Here is a 13,519-nt window from a genome sequence, read left to right on the forward strand (position 1 = left end):
CTGCCCTTCTCCTTGCAAAATCCCTCACTGGATTGTTTTTAGATCTTGGTATGGGGGGGGAAAAAAGATCAGCTGGGGCTTTGGAAATGTGAATTATCCTGGAATCCAGGTGCTTGTCACAGGTGAGGAGTTGGGCTTCATCCTTCTGTGTCAGCTCCAGGATATCCATGGAATCAGAGCTGGTTTGGATCTGCCCAGGGAAGCCATGGAGGGAGCAGATTTTGGTTGGAATTTGGAGGAATTGTGTACATCGAGCCATCAGTAAATACCTACTGCAGAACTGAAAATAATGCCCTATTTATTTTTTTTCCTCTCTTTTTTTTTTTTTTTTTTAGACCATCCACGATCAAATTTTACAGGAATATCGGAAAATTAAAAAGGTAAGGGAATGTCCTTGGCCACAGAAAGCTTGTGGGTGGTGCCCCTGGTGTGACTGAAAGAGATGGGCCCTTGCCAAGAGCAAACCCAGGCTCTGAGGCAATTCCAGCAGATCTTTGTTCAGCTCCAGCCCATCCCTAAAAGCAGCTCAGAAAGGGTTTGGGGGGAGCTGGGAGTGCCCCTGGATGCTGGGATCGCTGAGCCGTGGCCCTGGCACACTGGGTGTGTTCACCCAGGGCCTTTATCTCTGCAGGGAAGGAACAGTTTGTGTTTCACGTGGCACAGGGTCCCAGCTGGGATCAGGCTCTTTGAATTTTTGGAGTTTGGGGCACATAAAATTTCAGTATTTTTATGCGAAGCATCCACACACCAGCGGGGATTTGGGGGTTTTCTCTTTTAAATAAATGAATAATTGTCCTGAGCGCTGTTGTCCTGAGGGATTTAGGAGCTCTTTGGAGAGATTCCCTGCATGTTGGAAGTTCATCTTTGTCCCAGAGCCTCTGAGGTGGGGGCAGAGGGCAGGTGGGGATTGTTGGAAGCCCAGTGAGGCTGAGCCTAACTCAGGTGTGCTCCTTCCCTGTGAGGAGGCTCCTGGAGCTGGATAATGCTGAAAAGGGAATTTATTCTCGGCTGAGTTTGGTCAGAACAGGACTATTTTAAAGAGGGATCTAAAAAAGCTTCTTTCCATGGTTTTAAGGTGAAAGGGGGGAGGTTTAGGTGGGATATCAGGAGGAAATTCTTCAGTGGGAGGGAATGGGATGGAATTCCCAGAGAAGCTGTGGCTGCCCCTGGATCCCTGCGAGTGTTGGATGGGTTTGGGTGGGATGAGATGATCTTTGCATTCCCTCCAACCCAAACCATCCCATGATCTGTGCTTTGTGCTGTCAAGGCTCAGCTTTGATTTGTCCAGAACCTTTCCCCACCTCTGCACTTCCTTTTTTTTTGTTTTGTTTTGTTTTGTCTTGCAGACAAACCCCAACTACAGCCAAGAGAAGAACCGCTGCGAATACCTCCACAACAAACTGGCCCACATCAAAAAACTGATAGCAGAGTATGACCAGCAGCAGTTTTAGCTGCCACTCACCCCTGGACTGGGTAGGGCAAACCAAAATCCAGTCACCCTGGACGTTACGTTCCCTTTTGTACACCCAAAATCCCTTTCAGAGACGAGCATTAATTCCTCGTGGTTGAAGAACTTGGGGATGACTTTAAGATGCCAGATCTGTCATGTCCACGTCCAGCACGCTCCTCCCGAGTTTTTAAGCCTCTCTGAATGTTGGAATGTAACAAATGGATAACAAAAAACAAACAAAGAAACAAAAAAAAAAAAAAGAAAAACAGACAAAAAAAATTCTGCTTATTTGAAGCCAGCGTTTGACACTTAAGGGAAAACTTGCCTAAAGTGACCGAAGCTCCCAAAGGTTAAGAATCTGTAGTTTTCATGGATTAAAAGTTTGGCATGAAGTTGTAATTGCCCAGCTCCACGTGGGTTACAAATTGTCCTACAAATGGTGAGGAACTGGAATTGCTGCTAGGACTGTTTGGAATGAGAGCTGTGTGCTCCCGGCTCCGCGGAAATACACCACGTTCCCTGAGCTCTGCTTGTCTGGCCCTGCTTTGTCATTGGCATCCTCGGCGTGGGGAGGGGTGGTGGCAGCACAGGGGGTCCCCTGGGGCTCAGCACCTTGGCCAGGGCAGAGGTGGATCCCAAAAAAAGGAAAAAAACCAAACCCCCAAACCCCCTTTTTTTTCTCCGCTTTGTGCGTTTGGTTGCAAACCTCCTGCCCAGTCTGCCCAGTTCACCTCCAGCCACCAGTGCTGGGAAGATGGAGACCTGTCTGGCTTTGACTTTTCTAATTTTCTACCAAGGCAGCCAATTTTATTAATTGCTAATGAGACTATGGTCTATTTTTGTATCAAAGGAAAAAAAGCATCTTTTTTCTAAAACTGTGCCTCCCTTTTCCTTTTAGGCCAAGTGCTTGGGACCTTTTCCTTGCAGTATTACTCAAAGTGACCCAGGAGTCACCCAGAGCAATGACTTTATTCCTTGATCCATGACAGGAGGGGGTGGGGGGTGCTCTGCTTTCTCCTGGGATATTTTTTTTTTTTTTGTGTCTCTGTGTGTGTGCGTCTTTGCAAGGCAGCAGCAAATCCTTGTGAGAGCAGCAAGGTGCTGGTTTCCCACGCGGATCCCTTCCACTGGTGTGCTTCAGCTCAGCCAGCTTCTCCCTGCAGTCCTGCTTCCTGATTTTTTTATTTAATTCTTTACTTTGGATTGAAGGGAACGCTTCAGAGTATGGCCAGGGTGTGAGAAACACTCCAAAAAGCACAAAGGTGTCCTTTAACTCTGCTGTTCCTTTCTTTCTCTCCCCTCTCCCCTTTCTAATCCTGCCAGCCTGTGGGATTTGACTTCTCCCCGCTTCCTCCGTTTATCTCAGAGTAAAGGATTCCTTCCCTGTGGAGTCTCCTTCCCTTGGAGGTGGCACTGAAGAGCCTTTCACCCTTTGAAGGAGAGGAATGGCAGAGTTAAGGAGGGAAACACTTCTTACAACAAGGAGTTATTTTGAGTTTGGTTTTTTCGTTGTTTTTTTTCCTTGCCCCAAACGAAACGTGGGTCCATCTGCTGTATTAAAAATAGGAGATAAAATTACTAATTATTATATTATAATTTCACACAGCCAGGGCTAATTATTATTATTATTGTTATTATTATATTATAATTTCATTGTTGTCACACAGCCAGGGCCACTGCTTTTGCTTTGTCACTTTATTCTGAGGTCTCTCCCTGTGCATCCAGCGCTCAGCAGGGCTTTGCCGTCCCCTTCTCCAAGGGAGAGGTGACAGCCAGAGGGACGTGGAATGCCACCAGAATTCCACTGGTCCTGGAGAAGGGGAGTGGGAAGAGCTGCTCTGCCCACGGAGCACAGGGGGAGCACCCCAGAGCCCCCCAGGCCGTTCCTGCTGGGAGCCTGGGGGTCAGGAATGCTATGCTCCCATCCCTCCCTCCCCACATCCGAGCTGGAGGGCAGCACCGCCTGCCTCGGGTGCTCCTGGAAAACGCTGGCAGTTCTGAGGGCGGGAGCTTTGTCTGGGAACCTTGGAGCTCCGGGGATCCCAGCTGGGAATTCCGGCCGGGGCAGCCCTGGGGGTCTGGGAGGGGATGAGGAGCCCCTGGCGCGTCCCAAATCCTCAGCAAAGCCCCAAAGCCCGCTCTGGGATTGTCACTGCGCAGCCCAGCGCCGCCGGCCCTGCCCCGCACCGGGATTTTGGGGTGGAAAATGGGAATTTCCCCAGTGCTGGGGTTTGGGGGGGGCTTCGTTCCGACTGCAGAGGAGGCGGAACTCGGGATGGCAGAAGAGGCAGCAGCTACAAACCCAGGATGAGTAAATTCTTCCATGGAAACACTTCTCCCGATCCTTCGTGTTTTGAAAGGAGGGGTTTTTTTTTTTGTTGTTGTTGTTGTTGTTGCTTGGGGAGGGGGGGATAGAGATGGATCTCAATCTTTATACATCTGCTATAAGATATTTTTGCAAACAGAGTTGTATACAAAGATGTATTGTGTACATTTACATGTATATTCTGGAACTTCTAAAAAATTTGAATATTAAAAAAAAAACCCTGAAAATATTTAATTAATTATCCAAACTGTGAGACCCAATTAGCATCCACCAACTTCCTGCTTCACTTTTCTTTTGGACTGTGTTAAAGAATTGTAGTCGAATCTGCCTTTTTTTTTTTTTTTTTTTTTTTCTTTTTAGAGACGAAGCTTAGGCAAAATTTTGTGCTTTTTGGGTTAATAGAAACCAGTTCTAGGTGATTTAAGTATGATCTTAACTTATTGATACTGTGTTTTACTTTGTAATATTGTACTGTGGATAAAAACTATATTGAGCCATGGAGTTGGAGTTTACAAAAGAGCTTTTCACTTTGCCAAAATGTTACAATTTCAAGGCAGCATAGTCTTCAGCTTTCCTAATCTTTTTTCTTAAGAGCTAGTGTCCTTTTTTTGTACACTAAAAAAGCTGAATGCTGATTTTGCAACATATAATAAATTCACTGTATTGGAAAACAAGCAGACAATAAGGTTGTGGATTTCTTTTCAGTGCTTCTCCCTGCAAGGAAACTCAAAAGGGAAAGGTGATAAATGGCTGGCGTGGAGCTTGGAAGCAGGAAACGGGAAGGAACCGGGTCACTTGAGTGAGCTCAAGTGTCAGAGCAGGGAGTAGGTAAGAAAGAGGAGAGGGAAGAGGAGCCTGGAGCGGGGCAGCTCCTTGGAACGCAGTGCTGGGCTCAGCCTCCAGCCCTGGCACCAGCTGCGGCCTTCCCACTGCAGCACCCTCGGGGCTTTTTGGAGGAAAAGCTGCTTTGGAGGAGGCTCTGGATGCTGCTGGGGCAGCCTGGAGGGGCCCTGGAGCTCAGGGATGCTCAGAATCCAGCGAGGCGCGAGTGAGGCTCATCCCGCGGTGCTGCTGGAGCAGGAGGTGGGAAGAGCCTGGCACGGACCCTGCTGGAGCTCCCACCTCCTCCCACCTGGCTGAATCATCCCAAAAAAGCTCGGCACGCAAAGGGCGCCTGGGCCGCGTCAGGAGCGTCCCTTGCCTTGCTGTCCCCGTGCGTTGCTCTGGCCCTGCCCTCGGCAGCATCCCTGGGGCTGGATGGAGCAGGCACAATGAAACCAAGGATAAAACTACTCGGGAGTGCAGTGGCTTTGGAATTGCTGCTGTGCTGGTGCTGCCTCTCTCCTGGAGCACAGCGAGCAGCGCAGACTCGGGGCTGGAGGCCACAGGTGCTGCTGGCCCTGCATTCCTGTGCCCATAACGAGTTCCCTTGGGTTAAGTGCTGGATTGGGGATTGTCCCTCCGCAACAGCACGCTGTGGAGAAGGTGACAATCATCCAGGGGTCAAAGAACGTTTTACAGAGTCTTGGTTTATTTGTTAAAAGGTGTCCTTGTCCTTGCAGCTGACACGAGGAGGCACCGGCGGGACTCGGCCACGGAGCAAGAGCTGAGCCCAGGCTCTTGCAAATGCCCAAATCCTCCAGTTTTAGTTTCAGATGTGGCTTCTGAGCCAAGCTCGGCGCCCCAGGCCCCCTTTTTACCCTCTGTGAGCCTCCCCGGGGGCGCTGAGCGGCTCCAAGGCCGGCTCTGCCCCGCGGGGACGCTCGCACAGGAAGGGTCCCCGTCCCCTCCCAGCTTTCCTGGGGAATTCCTCCCAACCGCTGGCAGCTCCGGCGCTGCCCGGGGTCACGCATTGAGCTCATTAACTCGGAGCTGCCCCAGTGGAAATTTACTGGCTGCGTTCGCCGTGCCAGAGCCAGCCGGGCTCCTGCCGCCGCCGCCGCCTCCTTATCGGCCCCGCCGGGAGCCGGGAGCGCCGCACCGGGAGCATCCCCGCGCTCCGCGCCCTCCCGGCTGGCAAAACCCGGCCGGCCGCAGGCTCGGGAGGAGCCCTGGGCTCTGATAATTCACCGATAACTCAGGTCACGCTTGGGAAAAGTCACTTTGCATCGAGTCGTGCACAAACTGCCCCTAATCTGGGGTCACGCAGGCGTGGGAAGGCCCTGGCCAGGTTTTAGGGGCGCTGGAAACCGGTGACAGCACTGTGAGATTGTTCCCCGTGTTTGGTTTTTTTTTCCCCATGGTTTTTTTCCCCTGTGGATTTTTCCTCCGTGGTTTTTTTCCCTGGGCACCTTTCAGTGCTCGTGGCTCGTTTACAGGAGGAAGCTCATTAGAATAATTTGTCCTCGCCACGGTCCGATGGCGCTGGTCCCTCTCCCAGAGCAGCTGCTGCACCTCCAGCGCCGGGCACGACCCCCAAAATCACCTCCTGCTCCCCCCCCTTGCAGGCGTGGGTCCGACCTTGGGCACGCAGCGCCGGGAGGGCGATGGCACAGCGAGAGGGAGGAGGATGAGGAGCTGCCAGCAGGGATATAATGAAGGGCCAGGGCTTGGGATTGTGTTACACGAGGGGAAAAAACCCAACAGTGGAGGAAGGAAAACGTGGCAAGGGAATTCTGAGGCTGCTGCGAGGCACAAACCCTGGGTTGGTGGGGTCGGCCTCGACCTGTTATGGGGGGCGGACAGAGGCAGGACCCCCCAGCCGAGCCCGTCCAGCACTCGCAGCATCTCCGGCCGCCGCAGGAGCAGCCCCTGAACCTGCTTAGAATGAAGTTTGGGAGCCCCCGGGGGGGCTGCGTGGCCTGGAAACGCATCCCGGGGCTGGGGCGGGGGGTCCGCAGGGAGCGGGGGGTGGGCTCCATTGCTGCGGGAGCGGGGCCGGTCGCTATGGCTCCGCTGCGGCTCCGCTGGCCCCCGGCCAGCCCCCGGCAGCTGGGGAGCGAAGGCGCTGGGCGGCCGGCCCGGGCTCCCGGCCCATGGACGCGTTGGGCGAGCGGGAACAAGGGAGCCCCGCTCATGCGGTGCCGAGCGTGGGAGGAGTGGGAAGGGAGTGGGGGAAGGAACAATGGTGGGAGTTATGGGAGGGGGGCGAAAAAAAAAAAAAAAATAAGGGGAAAAAAAAAAAAAAGAGGAAAGCAGTGGAAAAATACCAGTTCTGGGCCCCTGGCAGCGCTGCCCGGACCCTCCCCGCCCCAGGATTATTGTACAAAGAAATGTTATTTTTGTTTCAATAATTTGCTGAGGCACTGGCATTCCAGCGCGGGGCTCGTTTTGTCCTCCAGCCCGGCACCAAGGGATCATTGTTCCTCCATGGCCAAGGGGCCGCACGCGGCCCCCCGGCACCGCCGTGCCCTCCACCGCCGCCTCTCCCCGCGGCCGCCCGGCCGCAGGTGCCCTCCGGGGTCGGTCCCGGTGGGTCCCGTCCCGCTGCGTGCCGGAGGCTGGGTGGCGATGGCAGCGAGCCCCGAGGAGCGGGGTGGGTGGCGGAGGAGGGCAGAGCTGTCCTCGCCGTGTCTGCGGGGAGCGAGGGTGGGGAAGGGGCCGGGGCGTTGCTGCGGCTCCGGGGGCCCCTTTGAAGCGGGGCGGGCCATTGAAAGGCAGCGGGACCCCGGGGGCCGCCAGCGGGGGGGGCGGCCACGACCCCTTTCTCTGCCCGGCCCCGGGCGCTCCCCGCGCTCCCCGGGCCCACGCGGGGGTGCGGCCCCACACGGGCTCCGTGCCCCCCGGCAGCGCCCGCGGGGAGCCGGGGTGGGCGCCGGCGGCGGACGGGGCTCCGCGGCGAGTCCGCCCCGCGGGCTCTCGGGGCTCCGGCCTGCCGGGACTTTTGGGTGCCGTGACAGGGGCTCTGGGGTGCCGTGACCTCCGGGGTGCCCACGCCGGGGGCTCCAGGGAGCCGTGGATTTTGGGGTGCCCACGCCGGGGGCAGCAGCGGCTGCGGGGTGCCGGGGTGCCCCTGCCCGGGCAGCGCGGTGCCGGTGCCGGTGCCGGTGCCGGTGCTGGTGCCGGTGCCGGTGCCGGGCTGGCAGCCCCGTGGGAGCGGCGCCGTGGGAAGGCGCCCGCGGGTCCCGGGCGCAGGAAGCCGCCGGCCCGGGGCTGTCAATGGCCGGAAGGCGGCGGCGGGACCCCCGGTCCCGGCCCGGGACCGGCCCCGGCGACACTTCCCCTTCCCGGGTCAGCGGCCGCTTCCCCCTCCCGGCCGGCACCTCCCGCCGCGCCCCGGTACGAGCGGCCGGCGGGGTCCGGGGAGCCCCGCACGTGCCCCGGGACCGGGGTCGGGGGGTCCGGGGGTCCGGGCTGCCGGTGCCCGTGGGCACGTGCGGGGGGCGGGGCCGGGCGGGGGCGGGGCCGGGGCGGGGCCGCGGAGCCGATTAAGCGGCGGGAGCCGGGGCGGCCGCAGCGCGATCGCATCGTCCCCGCGGGGCAGCACCGGACACCGGGCACGGGACACCGGGCACCGACACCGGGCACCGAACATCGGGCACTGAACACCGGACACCGGCTGTCGGCACTGGGCACCGAACACCGGGCACAGGGTACCGCCACCGGACAACGGGCACCGGGCACAACCACTGGCACCGGGCACCGGGCACCGGCACCGATACAGACTCAGACACCGGCTCCGGCTCCTGCGCGCCCGGCGCGGCCCGGTCCGGTGAGTGCCCGCGGCGGGGCGGGACTGGCCCCGGAGCGGTTCGGGTTTGCGGGTCCGTGTCCCCCCGTGCCCTCGGCGCGGTGTCCCCCTGTGCCACCCCCGGGTGCTGGGACACCGCTGTCCCCAAGTGCCCTTTCCCCTGGAGGGGGACAGCCCTGGTTCCCACGTCCCCTGTGCCACCCCGGGCGGCTGGGACAGCCTCTGTCCCCGCGTCCCCTTTGCCACCCCTGGGCGGTCGCGATGTCCCCTGGGACAGCTCAGGCAGTGGGAACAGCGCTGGTCCCCACGTCCCCTGCCCCATCTGTCACCCCAGGGCGTAGGGACCGCCCCTGTCACCAAATTCTCTGCATGCCTGGGAGCTGGGACAGCCTCTGTCCCCACGTCCCCTGCACGCTCTGACACCCTCGGGAGCAGGGACACCCCTCGTGTCCCCTGTGCGCCACCCCAGGCTGCGGAGTTGTCCCCACGTCACCTGGACGCGACCTCTGTGACCCCCAGGGATCGAGGGAAGACACAATTCCCACGGTGCCCCCCGCCGTGCGGGGACACCCCTGTCCCCTGGGAGCATCCCTGGTCCTGCTGTGCCACCCCCAGCGAGGGGACACCAGGACAGTCCCTGCCTGCCCCCAGCAGGACCGTGCCCCCCTCTGTGCCCTCTGTGAGCTCCTGGGCTGAGGCTGTGCCCCCCAAACCCCCCCTGTCCCCGACACGGGTGGGAAGGGGCCGCAGCGGCCGCCCCAGCGCCACCACCACCCCGCCGGGCGGGGAGCCAAGGTCCCCACGGGCGGCACAGCCACGTCCCAGCAGGGCGGAGGGCCCGGGGAGGGCCGGGGGGGTGGCCCGGCGTGCTGACACCCATTTCCTGCCATTGCAGCTCCAGGAACAATGGCAGAGCCATTCCTCGTGGAGAGCCCCGACGTCACCTACAGCAAGGACTTCATCGAGGCCAAGTACACCTACAGCACCGTGCACGTCTGCAAGGAGAACGGCGTCACCAAGGTGGGCAGGGGCTCCGGGGGGCTCCGGGGGGCTCCACTCGTCCCTGCTGTCCCCAGCTGTGCCCTCTCTCTGTCCCCAGGTGCGGCCGTGCTCCACCCGCTTCACCTTCCGCACGGGCCGGCAGGTGCCGCGCCTGGGGGTGATGCTGGTGGGCTGGGGGGGCAACAACGGCACCACGGTGACAGCGGCCGTGCTGGCCAACAGGCTGGGGCTCTCCTGGATGACCAAGACGGGCCGCAAGGTGGGTGTCCCCAGCAAGGGGGGTGTCCCCAGTGTGACCTCAGTGAGGGGGTTCCCTCAGTGTCACTCCAGCAGCGTTGCCAGATGACCCGTGGGGTTCCCCAGTGTGACCTTCAAGAGTGTCCCCAGTGTGACCAGAGTGTCCCCAGAGTTACCCCAGCAAGGGGGGTGTCCCCAGCCTGATCCCAGCGAGGTGGGTGTCCCCAGCAGTGTCCCTGCAAGACGTGTGTCCCCAGTGTGACCCCAGTTAAGGGGGTGTCCCCAGAGTGACCTCGGTGGCATGGGTGTCCTCAGTGTGACCCCTGCAAGGGCCACGTCCCTGGGGTGTCCCCAGAAGGACCCCAGCGAGGTTCTGGGGTCATCCCACAGGGCTGGGGGCACCGAGCTCAGCTGCTCTGGTGTCCTGCACCCCAATCCCCTCCCTGCCCCTGCAGAGGGGCTCTGCAGCCCCAGTCCCCACTCTGGGGGTGCAGGGACCCCTCTGACGCCCCCAGCCCCTCACCCCCGCCTGTCCCCTCCCAGACAGCCAACTACTACGGCTCCCTGCTGCAAGCCTCCACCGTGTGCCTGGGCACCGGCCCCTCGGGTGATGTGTACGTGCCCTTCCGGGACCTGCTGCCCATGGTGCACCCCAACGACATCGTCTTCGACGGTAGGTGGGGCACGGGGGGGCCCCCCCGGCGGCGCGGGGCGCCCCGAGCGCCTGGGTCACCCCGTGTCCCCCAGGCTGGGACATCTCCTCGCTGAACCTGGCCGAGGCCATGCGGCGGGCGGAGGTGCTGGAGTGGCCGCTGCAGGAGCAGCTCTGGCCGCACATGGAGAAGATGAAGCCCCGTCCCTCCATCTACATCCCCGAGTTCATCGCCGCCAACCAGGAGGAGCGCGCGGACAACGTCCTGCGCGGCCCCATGGCCCAGCAGGTCGGGCCGGGCGGGGCAGGGAGGGGACAGGGGACACGGGGGAGGTGACACCGAGCTGACCCCCGCCTCGGCCGTGCCCCAGGTGGAGCAGATCCGCAGGGACATCCGAGACTTCAAGGAGAGCAGCGGCGTGGACAAAGTCATCGTCCTGTGGACGGCCAACACGGAGAGGTTCTGCGACATCGTGCCGGGGCTCAACGACACCGCCGACAACCTGCTGAGGGCCATCGAGGTCAGGGGGAGGGTGACAGCCTCAGGAGGGTGACATTCTCGGGAGGGTGACACCCTCGGGAAGATGACAGCCTCGGGAGGGTGACATTCTCGGGAGGGTGACACCCTCGGGAAGGTGACAGCCTCGGGAGGGTGACGGCGCCGCTGAGCCCGCCCCGTGTCCCCGCAGCGAGGCCTGGAGGTGTCGCCGTCCACGCTGTTCGCCGTGGCCAGCATCCTGGAGGGCTGTGCCTACATCAACGGCTCCCCCCAGAACACCTTCGTGCCCGGCGCCGTGGAATTGGCCGCCCAGCGCCGCGTCTTCATCGGCGGCGACGACTTCAAGTCGGGGCAGACCAAGCTGAAGTCGGTGCTGGTGGATTTCCTGGTGGGCGCCGGCCTCAAGGTACGTGGGGGCTCAAAGGGGGTCTGTCCCCACCTGCAGGGGACAGGGGCTGACCTGCCCGTGCCCTCTGCCCAGACCAAGTCCATTGTGAGCTACAACCACCTGGGCAACAACGACGGGAAGAACCTGTCGGCGCCGCAGCAGTTCCGCTCCAAGGAGATCTCCAAGAGCAACGTGGTGGACGACACGGTCCAGGCCAACCCCGTCCTCTACGGCCCCCAGGACAAGCCTGACCACTGCGTGAGTGGGGGGCCTGGGGGGGTCGCACACGCGCGGGGGTGGCAGTGGGGGTGACGGGGACGTGGCTTTGGCAGGTGGTGATCAAGTACGTGCCCTACGTGGGGGACAGCAAGCGGGCGCTGGATGAGTACACGTCCGAGATCATGATGGGCGGCACCAACACCATCGTCATCCACAACACCTGCGAGGTGCGTGCCGGGTGTCCCCAGGGTGTCCCCGGGGTGTCCCCAGGGTGTCCCCTCAGTGCCACGGTGGCTGCTGAGCCCTGGCTGCCCGCAGGACTCGCTGCTGGCCAGCCCCATCATCCTGGACCTGGCCATCCTGACGGAGCTGTGCCAGCGCATCTCCTTCTGCACCGAGGCTGACCCCGAGTTCCAGGGCTTCCACAGCGTCCTGTCCATCCTCGCCTTCCTCTGCAAGGCCCCGCTGGTGCCCGAGGGCTCCCCCGTGGTCAACGCTCTGTTCCGCCAGCGCAGCTGCATCGAGAACATCCTGAGGTACCCGGGGGCACCGAGTGCCGCCAGCCCCGTGCCCGCAGGGGCACCCACAGGCTTGCAGGGGGTCCCAGGGTGCCAGGGGGTCCCCGTGCCCACCGGGGGGTGTCCAGATCCAGGGGGTGCTGGAGCTCAGTGTCTGGGGTGCCCAGTGGCACCAGTGGGTCCCGGTGGCACCAGTGGGTCCCGGTGTGTGCTGGTGACAGGCCCAGTGCCCAGAGGTCCTGGAGATGCCCAGCACCAAGGTCCCAGCTCGGGGGGGTCCCCATTTCCCATTCACGGGGTGCCCAAGGGGAGCAAGGTGCCAGTGCCCGGGGTGTCCCAGCACCCAGCGGCTCCCTGATGCCCGAGGGGTGCCCAAAACCAGTGGATCCCAGTACCCAGCAGCAGTGGCTCCCAGTAACCAAACCTTGGGGTTCCCAGTGCCAGTGGTGCCCAAACCTTGGGGTTCCCAACTCCACTGGGTGCCAAATCTCACGGATCCGAGCACCGCTGGGGTTCCTGCTCCCATTCCAGCTGCTCCCAGTGCCCAACCCCTGGAGGTGCCACACTGGTGTCACCAAAGCTCTCTGGTGTCACCCAGTGCCTGAAACACCCCTGTTCCCCCCAGTGCCTGAACACCCACCCCAAACCCCACAGCCCCTGGAAATCCCATTCCCCCCAATGCCCTGAACACCCCCAAGCCCCCCACACCTAACTCTCCATGTTCCCAACGCCCCCATCCCCTCCCTGTGTCCCCCACCCCTCCTGTGCCCCGTGCCACCCCCCCATGCCCGGGGATGCCCCCCTGACCGCCGGGGGTGCCCCCCTGAGCCGCTGTGTGCCCGCAGGGCCTGCCTGGGGCTGCCCCCCCAGAACCACATGCTGCTGGAGCACAAGATGCAGCGGCCGAGCCCCCCCAAGCGCTCCTGTCCCGGGGGGGCCGCGTGTCCCCTGGTGCCCAAGAAGAGCCCCCCGGTGCCCACCCAGCTCAACGGGCACCCCCCGTGCGCCCCCCGGGCACCCCGCGTCCCCCTGCACATCGACGGCGCCGACTGACCCCAAACTTTGTAGGGGGGTGGGGGGCACGGGGGTGGGTTTGGGGGGGCGGTTCTTACCCCCACCCCAATTGGTGAGGGAGACTCCAAACTGTGAAATTTGTACCCACCAATAAACCCCGAGCACAGCGTGACACCCCCGACTGTTTTTGGGGTCTCTTCACTTGGGTTTTGGGGTCTCATCTGGTCTTTGGGGTCCTCCTTGGAACCTCAGCCGGTTTTGGGGTCCCTCACCTGGTTTTGGGGTCTCTTCACTTGGGTTTTGGGGTCCCTCATTTGGGTTTTGGGCTCTCATCTGGTCTGTGGGGTCCTCCCTGGAACCTCACCTGGTTTTGGCCTCCTTCACTTGTTTTTTGGGGTCTCATCTGGTATTTGGGGTCCCCCTGGTGGTTCCTTGGAATCTCACATGGTTTTGGGGTCCCTCACCTGGTTTTGGGGTCCCTCATTTGGTTCTGGGGTCTTTCACTTGGTTTTGGAGTTTCTTCTCTTGGGTTTTCGGGTCTCTCACTTGGTTTTTGGGGTCTCATCTGGTATTTGGGGTCCCCG

General features: G+C 61.0%; 2 protein-coding genes across 2 annotated transcripts in view; both read left to right on the forward strand.

The window, feature by feature from the left end:
- ELL (elongation factor for RNA polymerase II) overlaps window positions 1-4,450 on the forward strand; it is a 52,433-nt gene extending 47,983 nt beyond the window's left edge. Inside the window, exons 11-12 of the mRNA XM_030966621.1 lie at window positions 336-380; window positions 1,347-4,450. Coding sequence (XP_030822481.1) covers window positions 336-380; window positions 1,347-1,451 — 150 coding nt within the window. The 3' untranslated portion in view covers window positions 1,452-4,450. The remainder of the gene's footprint in view (window positions 1-335; window positions 381-1,346) is intronic.
- A 3,713-nt stretch (window positions 4,451-8,163) lies between these two features.
- ISYNA1 (inositol-3-phosphate synthase 1) lies at window positions 8,164-13,082 on the forward strand. The gene is made up of 11 exons (XM_030966671.1): window positions 8,164-8,427; window positions 9,302-9,426; window positions 9,506-9,667; window positions 10,189-10,318; window positions 10,393-10,586; window positions 10,669-10,818; window positions 10,987-11,202; window positions 11,278-11,442; window positions 11,517-11,630; window positions 11,722-11,939; window positions 12,767-13,082. The coding sequence occupies exons 2-11, from the start codon at window positions 9,313-9,315 to the stop codon at window positions 12,972-12,974; spliced, it is 1,671 nt and encodes a 556-aa protein (XP_030822531.1). The 5' UTR covers window positions 8,164-8,427; window positions 9,302-9,312; the 3' UTR covers window positions 12,975-13,082.
- The last annotated feature ends 437 nt before the right edge of the window (window positions 13,083-13,519 follow it).

The sequence above is a fragment of the Camarhynchus parvulus genome, chromosome 28 (genome assembly GCF_901933205.1).
Source record: "Camarhynchus parvulus chromosome 28, STF_HiC, whole genome shotgun sequence".
Lineage (NCBI taxonomy): Eukaryota > Metazoa > Chordata > Aves > Passeriformes > Thraupidae > Camarhynchus > Camarhynchus parvulus.